Source organism: Oncorhynchus mykiss, chromosome 17, assembly GCF_057628025.1.
Source record: "Oncorhynchus mykiss isolate SJ-2025 chromosome 17, ASM5762802v1, whole genome shotgun sequence".
Lineage (NCBI taxonomy): Eukaryota > Metazoa > Chordata > Actinopteri > Salmoniformes > Salmonidae > Oncorhynchus > Oncorhynchus mykiss.
The window spans coordinates 3,177,648-3,192,500 of NC_143038.1; the positions used below are offsets into that span (position 1 = coordinate 3,177,648).

Genomic DNA, 14,853 nt, shown 5'->3' on the forward strand with positions numbered 1-14,853 from the left:
AATCCTTTGTCTGCGCCCCAAATGGTACTCTGTTCTCTATATAGGGCACTACTTTAGACCAGAGGCCTATGGGAAGATTGTGCTATTTGGGATGGAGACTCTCACAGCGCGACTCTCCACACCACCGGATCGTGTGAACAAGTTGTGGGCTCACTTTAAAGCAGACACGTTTTGGCTGCTTCACAGAGACGCTTTCAGAGTGTGATACTGATCAGATATTGTCAGTCTGTCTGAGTTACTGTATAGGCTAGAAAATCCTACGTGTTTATTTCCTTAGTCGCAGAATAACTTTACCTCTCTCTGTCTCTCTCTCTATCTCTCTGTCTCTCTCTGTCTCTCTCTTTCTGTCTCTCTCTCTGTCTCTCTCTCTGTCTCTCTCTCGCTGTCTCTCTCTCGCTGTCTCTCTCTCTGTCTCTCTATCTCTCTGTGTCTCTCTCTCTGTCTCTCTCTCTGTCTCTCTCTCACTGTCTCTCTCTCTGTCTCTCTCTCTCTCTCTGTGTGTCTCTCTCTCTCTGTCTCTGTCTCTCTCTCTCTCTTCTTTCTCTCTCTCTCTCTCTGTCTCTCTCTATGTCTCTCTCTCGCTGTCTCTCTCTCTCTCTCTCTCTCTCTCTCTGTCTCTCTCTCTCTCTCTGTGTCTGTCTCTCTCTCTCTCTGTCTCTCTCTCTCTCTCTCTCTCTCTGTCTCTCTCTCTGTCTCTCTCTCTGTCTCTCTCTTTCTGTCTCTCTCTCTGTCTCTCTCTCTGTCTCTCTCTCACTGTCTCTCTCTCTCTCTCTGTCTCTCTCTCTGTCTCTCTCTCTCTCTCTCTCTCTCTCTCTGTCTCTCTCTCGCTGTCTCTCTCTCTCTGTCTGTCTCTCTCTCTCTCTCTCTCTGTCTCTCTCTCTCTCTCTCTCTCTCTCTCTCTCTGTCTCTCTCTCTCTCTCTCTCTGTCTCTCTGTCTCTCTCTGTCTCTCTCTCTGTCTCTCTCTGTCTCTCTCTCTCTCTCTCTCTGTGTCTCTTTCTCTCTCTATCTCTCTCTCTCTTTCTCTTTCTCTCTCTGTCTCTGTCTCTCTCTCCCTCTCAGTATTTTTTAGTTGAACAGTTGGTAAGCGAGAAGGCATAATGCTAGCGGCTGCGTACTGTATTTCAATGATGAAGCATTAGGTTTTGTTCGCTCCAGTCGATTGTGTCTTTGTTTGTCTTAGTCTTGGGGGAATTCAGACATGGGGACACATCACATGACGCATAACAGCTACATCAATACTGCACGGCTACAAAATGACAAATGGCACTGCCTGGTACAGTTATATTCCCAGCTTGCATCAATATATTTATCTCTCCATTTAATGTAGGGCTGGATGGAACCATTGATATAGACTCAAGTGTCTCTACTCTGCTCCTCGTCAGTGAGACTGTCGAAAGAATTGAGAGACAGAAAGAGAGGAGTTCAAATTGTATTGGTCACATACACATGGTTAGCAGATGTTATTGCGAGTGTAGTGAAATGCTTGTGCTTCTAGTTCCGACAGTGCAGTAATAACCAACAAGTAATCTAACAATTCCACAACAACTACCTAATACACACAAATCTAAGTAAAGGAATGAAATAAGAATATATACATATAAATATATGGATGAGCAACGACAGAGCAGCATAGACAAGATGCAATAGATGGTGTAAAATACAGTATATACATATGAGATGAGTAATGCAAATATGAAAACATTATTAAGGTGGCATTATTAAAGTGACTAATGATCCATTTATTAAAGTGGCCAATGATTTCAAGTCTGGAGGTAGGCAGCAGCCTCTGTGTTAGTGATGGCTGTTTAACAGTCAGATGGCCTTGAGATTGAAGCTGTGTTTCAGTCTCTCGGTCCCAGCTTTGATGCACCTGTACTGACCTCTCCTTCTGGATGGTAGCAAGGGTGAACAGGCAGTGGCTCGGTTGGTTGTTGTCCTTGATGATCTTTTTGGCCATCCTGTGACATCGGGTGGTGTAGGTGTCCTGGAGGGCAGGTAGTTTGCCCCCGGTGATGCGTTGTGCAGACCGCACCACCCTCTGGAGAGCCTTGCGGTTGTGGGCGGTGCAGTTGCCGTGCCAGGCGGTGATACAGCCCGACAGGATGCTCTCGATGGTGCGTCTGGAACGGCTTGGGTGGTAGACTAGGTAAAAAAAGAAAAGATGCCCCCTATCTCACTCTTTCGTTCTCCCTTTCTGTCTCTCTCTCTTATCTCTCTTTCTCTGTCATCCCCCACTCTCTCGGTTGAGATGACTGTTCTCATGGCAACGCAGCAGATTGCTTGAAAATCGCTGTGGTTGTTGGGTGCCATGGCAACACATTACATATGACGGGGAGTCTTCCTCTGTTGGGGCTTCTGTTAACAATCATACATGTCACCCGTGGTGACTGACACACGTCTCAGTCAGCACAGTTCAGTAGAGCGCCACACTCCACACACACCTGCACCTGCACTTGGTTAACATGGGTGGCAACAAGTGGGTGTTCCTTTTTAGTGGCGTTGCATTTTTTGGTTTCCTAATTGAAATTCTAATGTTAGGCACCTACTGCTAATCCCATGTTGCATGCGCTTTACAGTAGCACAGTACTACACTTTACGTGGCAGACATTTTCAGGGACGCTCTGTATTGGATGCGTACAGCGCTTCGAAGGCGTGTTAGATTCAGTCAAATACATACTGCGTAGTGACAAGGTGTAGTAGGACAGACAGATCTCGCTTTGTCATCTTCATCATCATCTGTCCATTGTTCTTTCCCCTCATTGTTGAAATGATCTGGTGCCCTCCCTCTCTCTCTGTTACTGCCAGTTAGCTGTCTCAGGAATCTCATTAAGCACACATTTAACTCCGCACGTTGCTGCCCTCCCTCTCTCTCTCTCTGTCTCATTTATAGAGTATGTATTTATTTCCTGGACTAGAATTGTTTCGGAGGCTGGCAGAGCATTGCCATGGAGACGGCGGCCGTATCTGCAGCAACCAACACACCAGAAAGGAGAGCGATCAAAAGAGAGAGAGAGAGAGAGAGAAGGGCGAGGGTGGCAGGTCACGGGTGGGGGAGAATGAGTTGAGTTTATCTGGCAGTGGCACGCACTTGTCGACACACATAGTACATACTGATACTTATTCACACAAGCACTTTATACATTATGACTCTCTCTCTCTACTCTCTACTCTCTACTCTCTCTCTCCCGCTTTCTCTACACTGTATTTCTATTCCCTCTTCCCATTCTTACTACTCTCTACTCTCCTCTCTCTCTACTCTCCTCTTTCTCTCTCTCTTCGCGCTCTCTCTCTCTCTATTCTCCCTCACTACTCTCTCCTCTACTCTCTCTCTCCTCTCTCTCTTTTCTCTCTCCCTCTACTCTCTCGCTCTACTCAACTCTACTCTCTCTTCTCTCTCTCTCGCTCGCTCTACTCTCCCCCTCTTTCTCTCTACTCTTTCTACTCTCTCTTCTTTCTCTCTCTCTCTCTCTCTCTCTCTCTCTCTCTCTCTCTCTCTCTTTTCTCTCTCTCTCTCTGTCAGAAGTGTGTGTTACAGACTCTCAAAGTGGATGAGCTGTGCTACGGTAGCTTAACTTGTTGTTAACTGACTTGCCTAGTTAAATACAGGTCCACAAAAACTGACCAAGCAACCTCAGGAACATTAACATATAAATAACTCAGGTTCTCAAATTCAAAGCCTTCATGTCTTCTGTGCATTTGTGTGTGTTTCTGCAACCATGTTCTCATTTCCACTGTGTACATTAGGGTTTGCAGTTGATTTAGACCCGAAAATATGCGGTTGGGTCATTCCACCAATTCGTTGCCTTTTGAGAAGTTTAACGTAGTCCCCAAAAAACATTTGATTTCACATCATTTTAACATAAAGAGCACATGTTCAAATAAAAGAAAATGACCGTAACAGGGTTGACCGTAACAGGGTTTATCGTAACAGGGTTTATCGTAACAGGGTTGACCGTAACAGGGTTTACCGTAACAGGGTTTATCGTAACAGGGTTGACCGTAACAGGGTTTACCGTAACAGGGTTTATCGTAACAGGGTTGACCGTAACAGGGTTTACCGTAACAGGGTTGACCGTAACAGGGTTTACCGTAACAGGGTTGACCGTAACAGGGTTTATCGTAACAGGGTTGACCGTAACAGGGTTGACCGTAACAGGGTTGACCGTAACAGGGTTTACCGTAACAGGGTTTATCGTAACAGGGTTGACCGTAACAGGGTTGACCGTAACAGGGTTGACCATAACAGGGTTTATCGTAACAGGGTTGACCGTAACAGGGTTTACCGTAACAGGGTTTATCGTAACAGGGTTGACCGTAACAGGGTTTACCGTAACAGGGTTGACCGTAACAGGGTTTACCGTAACAGGGTTGACCGTAACAGGGTTTATCGTAACAGGGTTGACCGTAACAGGGTTGACCGTAACAGGGTTGACCGTAACAGGGTTGACCGTAACAGGGTTGACCGTAACAGGGTTTACCGTAACAGGGTTGACCGTAACAGGGTTGACCGTAACAGGGTTGACCGTAACAGGGTTTACCGTAACAGGGTTTACCGTAACAGGGTTGACCGTAACAGGGTTGACCGTAACAGGGTTGACCGTAACAGGGTTTACCGTAACAGGGTTGACCGTAACAGGGTTGACCGTAACAGGGTTTACCGTAACAGGGTTGACCGTAACAGGGTTGACCGTAACAGGGTTGACCGTAACAGGGTTTACCGTAACAGGGTTGACCGTAACAGGGTTGACCGTAACAGGGTTGACCGTAACAGGGTTGACCGTAACAGGGTTTACCGTAACAGGGTTGACCGTAACAAGGTTGACCGTAACAGGGTTTACCGTAACAGGGTTGACCGTAACAGGGTTGACCGTAACAGGGTTGACCGTGACAGGGTTGACCGTAACAGGGTTTACCGTAACAGGGTTTACCGTAACAGGGTTGACCGTAACAGGGTTGACCGTGTCAGGGTTGACCGTAACAGGGTTTACCGTAACAGGGTTGACCGTAACAGGGTTTACCGTAACAGGGTTGACCGTAACAGGGTTGACCGTGACAGGGTTGACCGTAACAGGGTTGACCGTAACAGGGTTGACCGTAACAGGGTTGACCGTGACAGGGTTGACCGTAACAGGGTTGACCGTAACAGGGTTTACCGTAACAGGGTTGACCGTAACAGGGTTGACCGTAACAGGGTTTACCGTAACAGGGTTGACCGTAACAGGGTTGACCGTAACAGGGTTTACCGTAACAGGGTTGACCGTGACAGGGTTGACCGTGACAGGGTTGACCGTAACAGGGTTGACCGTAACAGGGTTTACCGTAACAGGGTTTACCGTAACAGGGTTTACCGTAACAGGGATGACCGTGACAGGGTTTACCGTAACAGGGTTGACCGTAACAGGGTTGACCGTAACAGGGTTTACCGTAACAGTGTTGACCGTAACAGTGTTGACCGTAACAGGGTTTACCGTAACAGGGTTGACCGTAACAGGGTTTACCGTAACAGGGTTGACCGTAACAGGGTTGACGATTTAATTTGAAATCAGCCATAAATCCCCTTGTGATGTGAAATGGAAGCTTGTTATGTGCATCAGGGAGTGGCAACTGAATGCAAGCTTCACAAAATAATAGAGAGTGTTGAACATTTCTAGCCTGTTCATCTATAGGTAAACGGTTAATGCCCATTCCGCTCAATTTTCCAACACAAAACACCAGAAAATTGCCAAAAAGGGTAGAACCATGATTTGACTATTAGATGATTAATGTTTGTTTAGAATATTGTTTTCACAAAGCGATAGTTTCAACGTGCGTAAAGGCCCCGACGTAATTGAATCACTGATCACGTGAGATAAACACTAATGTTAAGAAATGACTTTGTCAAAGCAACAAAGTAACGAGGGCTTCATTATGACAGAGCGCGTTAAAAAGTCACAGGCGGGGCACGGAGGGACGTGTCAAAACAACAAAGTAACGAGGGCTTCATTATGACAGAGCGCGTTAAAAAGTCACAGGCGGGGCACGGAGGGACGTGTCAAAACGATTGATCTTCCGTTTATTGATTTCTCCATGTGGTCTATATTAAAAAGGGCACTTCATTTAATAGAACAGCCTTTTAAAATTCAATATTGACACACAGTTTCTACTTAAAATGTCAAAGGGACGCAAAGGCAATGTTTTGTGGAACACCCGTGTTATTGCAATGTATGAATGTTACTGTAGTGTGAAACCAGAGTGTGGCATACAGTATATTAGAGTGTTTAGTGGGTAACACTTTACATCCAGTTACTCTTATTATAGCAGCAACAACATTGTGAGGTTTCTTGCCCATAGGTATCAGTCAAGTCATTGTTTTTGTTTGAGTTACGGACTGCAGCTTTAAGACATTCTTTAACCCGTGTTGTAATGGTGTAGTAACTATAGTAACATTGTTTCCTCGCAGGTATCTGATGAACGTGACGTTCGAGGGACGCAACCTGTCGTTCAGTGAGGATGGATACCAGATGCATCCCAAACTGGTCATCACCCTGCTAGACAAGCAGAGACGCTGGGACAAGGTGAGTATCTCTCGTCTTCCTCTCCTTCTCTTTCTATGTCTCTCTCTCATTCTCTCCCTTTCTCTGGTTTCTTTCTTTGATTTCTCTCACTCTCTTTTTCTTCCTCTCTCCCTCTCTCTCTCTCTTTCTTTGTCTTTCTCTTTCTCTCTCTCTGTTTATTTAACTTTATCTTCCTTTCTCTCTCTTCCTTTCTTCTTTCTCTTTCTCTTCATCCTCTCTCTCTTTTTCTCTCTTTCTTTCTCTTTCTTCTTTCTCTTTCTCTTCCTCCTCTCTCTTTTTCTCTTTCTTCTTTCTCTTTCTCTTCCTCCTCTCTCTTTCTCTCTCTTTCTTTCTCTTTCTTCTTTCTCTTCCTCCTCTCTCTCTTTCTCTCTCTTTCTTTCTCTTTCTTCTTTCTCTTCCTCCTCTCTCTCTGTCTCTCTTTTTATTTCTCTTTCTTCTCTCTCTTCCTCCTCTCTCTCTTTCTCTCTCTTTCATTCTCTTTCTTCTTTCTCTTCCTCCTCTCTCTCTTTCTCTCTCTTTATTTCTCTTTCTTCTCTCTCTTTCTCTCTCTTTATTTGTGTTTTATTTGTCCCTGATGATTTATGATTATGCAAACCACCCAATCATTCGTCCCTCCTCTCTCTCTTCCCTCTTCTCTTTCTTCCCTCCCCTCTCTCTTCCCTCCTCCCATCCCCAGGTGGGTAAGTGGGAGAACAGCTCCCTGTCCATGAAGTACCACGTGTGGCCCAGGTTCGAGCTGTTCTCTGATGGGGAGGCCCGGGAGGACGACCACCTGTCCATCGTGACGCTGGAGGAGGCTCCCTTTGTCATCGTGGAGGACGTGGACCCCCTCAGTGGCACCTGCATGAGGAACACAGTGCCGTGCAGGAAACAGCTTAAAATACTGTAAGACAACTAGGATCCACCTTAACCAAATACACAACCCTATACTGTATTCCCTCTCTCCTATTGATCATATATTGAGTGCTGATGCCAAATTCAACTACAGCCGTTTATACCATTACCTCCTTCATGAAACAACTCAAAATACTGTGAAAACTATAGACCTATATCACTATCACAGGTGGCCGGTGGCACCTTAATTGGGGAGAACAGGCTCATAGTCATGGCTGGAACAGAATCAATGCAATGGTTTCAAACACATCAAACACATGGTTTCCATGTGTTTGATACCATTCCATTCACTCAATTCCAGGCATTATTATGAGCTGTCCTCTCCTCAGCAGCCTCCTGTGATCAGTATTGAATATAGACGTCAATGTTTAGGTTGTCATACCTGTAGCTCAAAATCCTATGAGAACCATAGACCAATATCTCTATTAAAACAGAGCAATATCTCTATTAAAACAGAGCAATATCTCTATTAAAAACAGACCAATATCTCTATTAAAAACAGACCAATATCTCTATTAAAAACAGACCAATATCTCTATTAAAAACAGACCAATATCTCTATTAAAAACAGAGCAATATCTCTATTAAAAACAGAGCAATATCTCTATTAAAAACAGAGCAATATCTCTATTAAAAACAGAGCAATATCTCTATTAAAACAGACCAATATCTCTATTAAAACAGACCAATATCTCTATTAAAACAGACCAATATCTCTATTAAAACAGAGCAATATCTCTATTAAAACAGACCAATATCTCTATTAAAACAGACCAATATCTCTATTAAAACAGAGCAATATCTCTATTAAAACAGACCAATATCTCTATTAAAAACAGAGCAATATCTCTATTAAAACAGACCAATATCTCTATTAAAACAGACCAATATCTCTATTAAAACAGAGCAATATCTCTATTAAAACAGACCAATATCTATATTAAAACAGAGCAATATCTATATTAAAACAGAGCAATATCTCTATTAAAACAGACCAATATCTCTATTAAAACAGACCAATATCTCTATTAAAAACACAGCAATATCTCTATTAAAACAGAGCAATATCTATATTAAAAACACAGCAATATCTCTATTAAAAACAGACCAATATCTCTATTAAAAACAGACCAATATCTCTATTAAAAACAGACCAATATCTCTATTAAAACAGACCGATATCTCTATTAAAAACAGACCAATATCTCTATTAAAAACAGACCAATATCTCTATTAAAAACAGAGCTCAAATTCTACTTTAAGGGCAGGGTCTAGGACCTTCATGGCATCTATAAAATGGAAGCATCTGGTTTTAGGGGAAAGCAGAAAAGAAGCAAAAACTGAACCTGATGCTTCCGGTCTTCATCGACCCCTCTCAGGTGTTTTGGTCATTTAATCTATCTCTCCATTTCATCCTCTCATCCTCTCTCAATCTATTTGTCTTCTGATAACCACCATCCCTTCCCTCCCTCTTTCTATATCTGGACTATGTTACTTTTCTCATCCACATTTTGTTCACGCTTCACCCTTCTTCAGTTTCTCCACTTCACCTTGCCCTCCCATAATGGATTCCCCTCATTGGCCTCCTTTTTCTCTCACTCCTTTTCTCACTCTCCTTTTTTCTCACTCCATTTATCTCTCTGAGCTGGCCTATCTAAATTCCCTGTAGCTCTTGCCTCTCATTCCTTGCCCTTTCCTCCTTTTATTATTGACATTTCATCCTCTTCTCACCTCTCCTGTCAACCTCACCATCACTGTTTATTTATTGTTTCTCCAACTCTCTTCTGATCATCCTGTGCCTGTCCCCCCGTCTTCTGACCATCCTGTGCCTGTCCCCCTCTCTTCTGATCATCCTGTACTTGTCCCCCCGTCTTCTGACCATCCTGTGCCTGTCCCCCTCTCTTCTGATCATCCTGTACTTGTCCCCCTCTCTTCTGATCATCCTGTACCTGTCCCCCTCTCTTCTGATCATCCTGTACTTGTCCCCCCGTCTTCTGACCATCCTGTGCCTGCCACCCTCTCTTCTGATCATCCTGTACTTGTCCCCCTCTCTTCTGATCATCTTGTACCTGTCCCCCCTCTCTTCTGATCATCCTGTACCTGTCCCCCCTCTCTTCTGATCATCCTGTACTTGTCCCCCCGTCTTCTGACCATCCTGTGCCTGTCCCCCTCTCTTCTGATCATCCTGTACTTGTCCCCCTCTCTTCTGATCATCTTGTACCTGTCCCCCCTCTCTTCTGATCATCCTGTACCTGTCCCCCCTCTCTTCTGATCATCATGTACCTGTCCCCCTCGCTTCTGATCATACTGTACCTGTCCCCCTCTCTTCTGATCATCCTGTACCTGTCCTCCTCTCTCTTCTGATCATCCTGTACCTGTCCCCCCTCTCTTCTGATCATCATGTACCTGTCCCCCTCTCTTCTGATCATCCTGTACCTGTCCCCCTCTGTTCTGATCATCCTGTACCTGTCCTCCTCTCTCTTCTGATCATCCTGTACCTGTCCCCCCTCTCTTCTGATCATAATGTACCTGTCCCCCTCTCTTCTGATCATCCTGTACCTGTCCCCCTCTATTCTGATCATCCTGTACCTGTCCCCCCTCTCTTCTGATCATCCTGTACCTGTCCCCCCTTCTTCTGATCATCCTGTACCTGTCCCCCTCTCTTCGGATCATCATGTACCTGTCCCCCTCTCTTCTGATCATCATGTACCTGTCCCCCTCTCTTCTGATCATCCTGTACCTGTCCCCCTCTCTTCTGATCATCATGTACCTGTCCCCCTCTCTTTTGATCATCCTGTACCTGTCCCCCTCTCTTCTGATCATCCTGTACCTGTCCCCCCATCTTCTGGTCATCATGTACCTGTCCCCCTCTCTTCTGATCATCATGTACCTGTGCACCCTCTCTTCTGATCATCCTGTACCTGTCCCCCTGTCTTCTGATCATCATGTACCTGTCCCCCTCTCTTCTGATCATCCTGTACCTGTCCCCCTCTCTTCTGATCATCCTGTACCTGTCCCCCTCTCTTCTGATCATCATGTACCTGTCCCCCTCTCTTCTGATCATCCTGTACCTGTCCCCCATCTTCTGATCATCCTGTACCTGTCCGCCCTCTCTTCTGATCATCATGTACCTGTCCCCCTCTCTTCTGATCATCCTGTACCTGTCCCCCTCTCTTCTGACCACCCTGTACCTGTCCTCCTCTCTTCTGACCATCCTGTACCTGTCCCCCCGTCTTCTGATCATCCTGTACCTGTCCCCCTCTCTTCTGACCACCCTGTACCTGTCCTCCTCTCTTCTGACCATCCTGTACCTGTCCCCCTCTCTTCTGATCATCCTGTACCTGTCCGCCATCTTCTGATCATCCTGTAGCTGTCCCCCCTCTCTTCTAATCATCCTGTACCTGTCCCCCTCTCTTCTGATCATCCTGTACCTGTCCCCTTCTCTTTTGATCATCATGTACCTGTCCCCTTCTCTTCTGATCATCCTGTACCTGTCCCCCCATCTTCTGATCATCCTGTACCTGTCCCCCCATCTTCTGATCATCATGTACCTGTCCCCCTCTCTTCTGATCATCCTGTACCTGTCCCCCTCTCTTCTGACCACCCTGTACCTGTCCCCCTCTCTTCTGACCATCCTGTACCTGTCCCCCCTCTCTTCTGATCATCCTGTACCTGTCCACCCCCGTCTTCTGACCATCCTGTACCTGTCCCCTCTCTCTTCCGATCATCCTGTACCTGTCCCCCCCCGTCTTCTGTTCATCCTCTACCTGTCCCCCCTCTCTTCTGATCATCCTGTACCTGTCCCTCCTCTCTTCTGACCATCCTGTACCTGTCCCCCCTCTCCTCTGATCATCCTGTACCTGTCCCCCCTCTCCTCTGATCATCCTGTACCTGTCCCCCCTCTCTTCTGATCATCATGTACCTGTCCCCCCTCTTCTGATTATCCTTTACCTATCCCCCCTCCCTTCTGATCATCCTGTACCTGTCCCCCTCTCTTCTGATCATCCTGTACCTGTCCCCCTCTCTTCTGATCATCCTGTACCTGTCCCCCTCTCTTCTGATCATCCTGTACCTGTCCCCCTCTCTTCTGATTATCCTGTATCTGTCCTCCTCTCTTCTGATCATCCTGTACCTGTCCCCCTCTCTTCTGATCATCCTGTACCTGTCCCCCCTCTCTTCTGATCATCATGTACCTGTCCCCCTCTCTTCTGATCATCCTGTACCTGTCCCCCTCTCTTCTGATCATCCTGTACCTGTCCCCCTTCTCTTCTGATCATCATGTACCTGTCCCCCTCTCTTCTGATCATCCTGTACCTGTCCCCCCCGTCTTTTGATCATCCTGTACCTGTCCCCCTCTCTTCTGATCATCCTGTACCTGTCCCCCTTTCTTCTGATCATCCTGTACCTGTCCCTCCTCTCTTCTGATCGTCCTGTACCTGTCCCTCCTCTCTTCTGATCATCCTGTACCTGTCCCCCTCTCTTCTACCTCTCTTTGATTGGCCCCAATTATTTTTGCTCTTTGACCCACCTGGTCATTGATTTCTTCCTGTGTGCCATTATCCTAATTTTTCTCTTTCCTCTCTTTCTTTTGCTCTTCATCTCACTCTTATCCTTCTATTTCTCTCTGTGTGTTTCACTCTATTTCCCTTTCTCTGTCATTCTCCCTCTCCCTCCCTCTCTCTCTTATCCTCCTATTTCTCTCTGTGTGTCTCACTCTACCTCTCTTTTTCTGTCGTTCTCCCTCTCCCTCCCTCTCTCTCTTATCCTCCTCCTTCAGTTTTTTTCTCCTTCTGTTTCAATTTCAATTTTCAATTTAAGGGTCTTTATTGTGGGAAACATATGTTTACATTTCCAAACCAACTGAAATAGATAATAAATAAAAGTGAATTAAACAATTTAAAAAATAACAGTAAACATTACACTCACAAAAGTTCAAAAATAATGAAGACATTTCAAATGTCATATTATGTCTATATGCAGTGTTGTATCTATGTGCAAATAGTTAAAGTACAAAAGGGAAAATGAATAAGAAAATCTCTCTCTCAGCAATCAGACAGTACCTGGCCAGTACACCAAGCGCTGCTGTAAAGGATTCTGCATCGACATCCTGAAGAAGATCGCCAAGCAGGTCAAGTTCACCTATGACCTCTACCTGGTCACCAACGGAAAGCACGGCAAGAAGATCAACGGCACCTGGAATGGAATGGTCGGGGAGGTGGGAGTTTGTCCGTTCTTTCTCACTGACTTTTTTTCTTCTTATTTTTTTCTCTTTTGGCGTTCTGACTCTTATCTCCTTATTTCCAGATCTGGGTTCAATTAGTATTTGAAATGTGTTCAAATACTTTGACTGTTTGATTGATTGAGCCTGCCTGAAGTGCTAGGAGGGCAGGGTTTGCACGTGTGGGACTATTCTATTGCTTCTATCGCGCCAGACAAGCTCAATTGAGCGCAGCACAAAGGATTTTGACAGAAGATGAATACTATTTGAACCCAGCAGGTCTGATTTTACTGCCTCTATATCCTAGCCTGCGGGGGGCTTTGATCCGCTCATTTCAAGTCTGGGAGAGAAGAGGAGAGGAGGCTCTTCATCAGACTCAGAGATTGAGAGTTAGCAGTGGGAAGAGCCTCGGGGAAAGCCCCTACCTCGCCGGCATTAATTCCCATATTAAATCACATAGCACGTGTTAGATACAGCACTGTACTGCATCCTCTATGAAAGGATGTCCAAGTTAAACGACCGCGGGTGGGACGAAGAAACGAGTAGCCTTGCCTGACAACTGATCAACGTTGTGTTTGTATATCAGGGACAGAGATGCTGAGGAATGGATTCCTCTGGCATTATAAAACCTTGACTGGATTCTGTAGTAAAACGACAGGGAGACGTGTCAACGTAGGCACACCCGGCTTATGCAAATGCACAGGCATGCCTGTTCTCATCATCTAAGTACGCGGCTAATGATTTCATTTAGATAGGAGAGAAGGAGGGAGCCAAAGATAAATGAGAGAGAGAAATGGGCACAAACAAATGAAAAACATCAGGAGGAGGAGGGAGAGAAGAGGGAGAGAGCAGAGGGGAGGGAATAATTCATGCTCACTCTGCTATGTGTTTACCCTGTTAACACAGCCTGTTGTGGCCCACTTTTATACACTGCCCAAGGCCTCAGGTATTAACAGCTAAATATACCTGTAGAGACTCAGAGCAGGGACGGGAGTGAGTGAGTGGAGGGAGGGAGGATTAGAATATAGGGGAGAGAGCAGGGGAGGGAAAGGTTCGTGGCAAGAACAGAGCTTTTTCTAGTTGTAGTAGTGATTCACTATACAGAGTAGTAACCCAGTTTCCTTCTCCTTCATTATTTTTCACAGTCACGTTTCGTATCAGATCTAAAATGGCAGTGTATGTGAAGGGAAAAGGTGACCTCTCATTGATATACAGTAGTCTACAGTTGTAGTATAAAGTAGTAACCCAGTTTCCTGCTCCTTCGCCGTTTCTCTCGGTCCTGTTTTGTATCAGATCCAAAATGACCTCCCGTTGACCTGTTGTCTCTCTGATTGACTCAGGTGGAGCAGAAGAAGGCCCACATGGCCGTGGGGTCGCTCACCATCAACGCGGAGAGGTCTGAGGTCATTGACTTCTCCGTGCCCTTCATCGAGACGGGGATCAGTGTCCTGGTCTCCCGTAGCAACGGCACTGTCTCCCCCTCCGCCTTCCTTGGTGAGAATCAGAGTACCACTGGCACCTGGTGTTGATGGAGATGCTTCACATCCATATGTCGTGACTTGACTTTAACATTATTCTGAAGACTGTTATTTATCTAATTAGCTAACTATGTTTAATTGTTACCCAATTAAATTATTCATGTAACAATTAACTCATTAGGGTCTGGGGCACCATGAGAGTGTTTCTTTAAAGAGTTATCACATCACCTATCACATCTATAAACAGTCAACTTATTAATCATAACCTTGTATTATATCATCATTTTGAACAGTCGTAACGTCCTTGCATCTGCAAATACCCGAGCCTTACTTATGATTCAGTATTACACAAATTGGTTTCATTATTTATTTTTTAGCTAATTAAATGGGAACACATGATAAAAATACACACTCTGCACCAGCATTTGCCTGGAGACTGAAATACACTAATACGCTGAAAACAGATCCCTAGTGGAATGACAACAACATGGATGTCTGTTAAAGAAGAGATGGAGAGAGAGAGGGACAGAGACACTTAACATTGGTACATTCAGAAACTACTCTCACCTACAGTAATCATATACTTTGCACCCGAACCACTGCACGCTTTGAGTAAGAAATCATGAATGTATTCATGTGAAATGCCTGGGTTCGCCAAGCATCTCTCGGTGAACAGGGCAATCTTTGAAAGGGGATTGGGCCTTTTCA

General features: G+C 45.3%; 1 protein-coding gene across 2 annotated transcripts in view; it reads left to right on the plus strand.

Annotated features, from left to right (window-relative positions):
- LOC110495101 (glutamate receptor ionotropic, NMDA 2B) overlaps window positions 1-14,853 on the plus strand; it is a 110,745-nt gene that overhangs the window by 66,693 nt on the left and 29,199 nt on the right. For both annotated transcript variants that reach the window (XM_036949373.2, XM_090204513.1), the window contains 4 exons: window positions 6,441-6,555; window positions 7,232-7,440; window positions 12,496-12,664; window positions 14,008-14,161. In XM_036949373.2, the coding sequence (XP_036805268.2) occupies window positions 6,441-6,555; window positions 7,232-7,440; window positions 12,496-12,664; window positions 14,008-14,161 (647 nt within the window). The remainder of the gene's footprint in view (window positions 1-6,440; window positions 6,556-7,231; window positions 7,441-12,495; window positions 12,665-14,007; window positions 14,162-14,853) is intronic.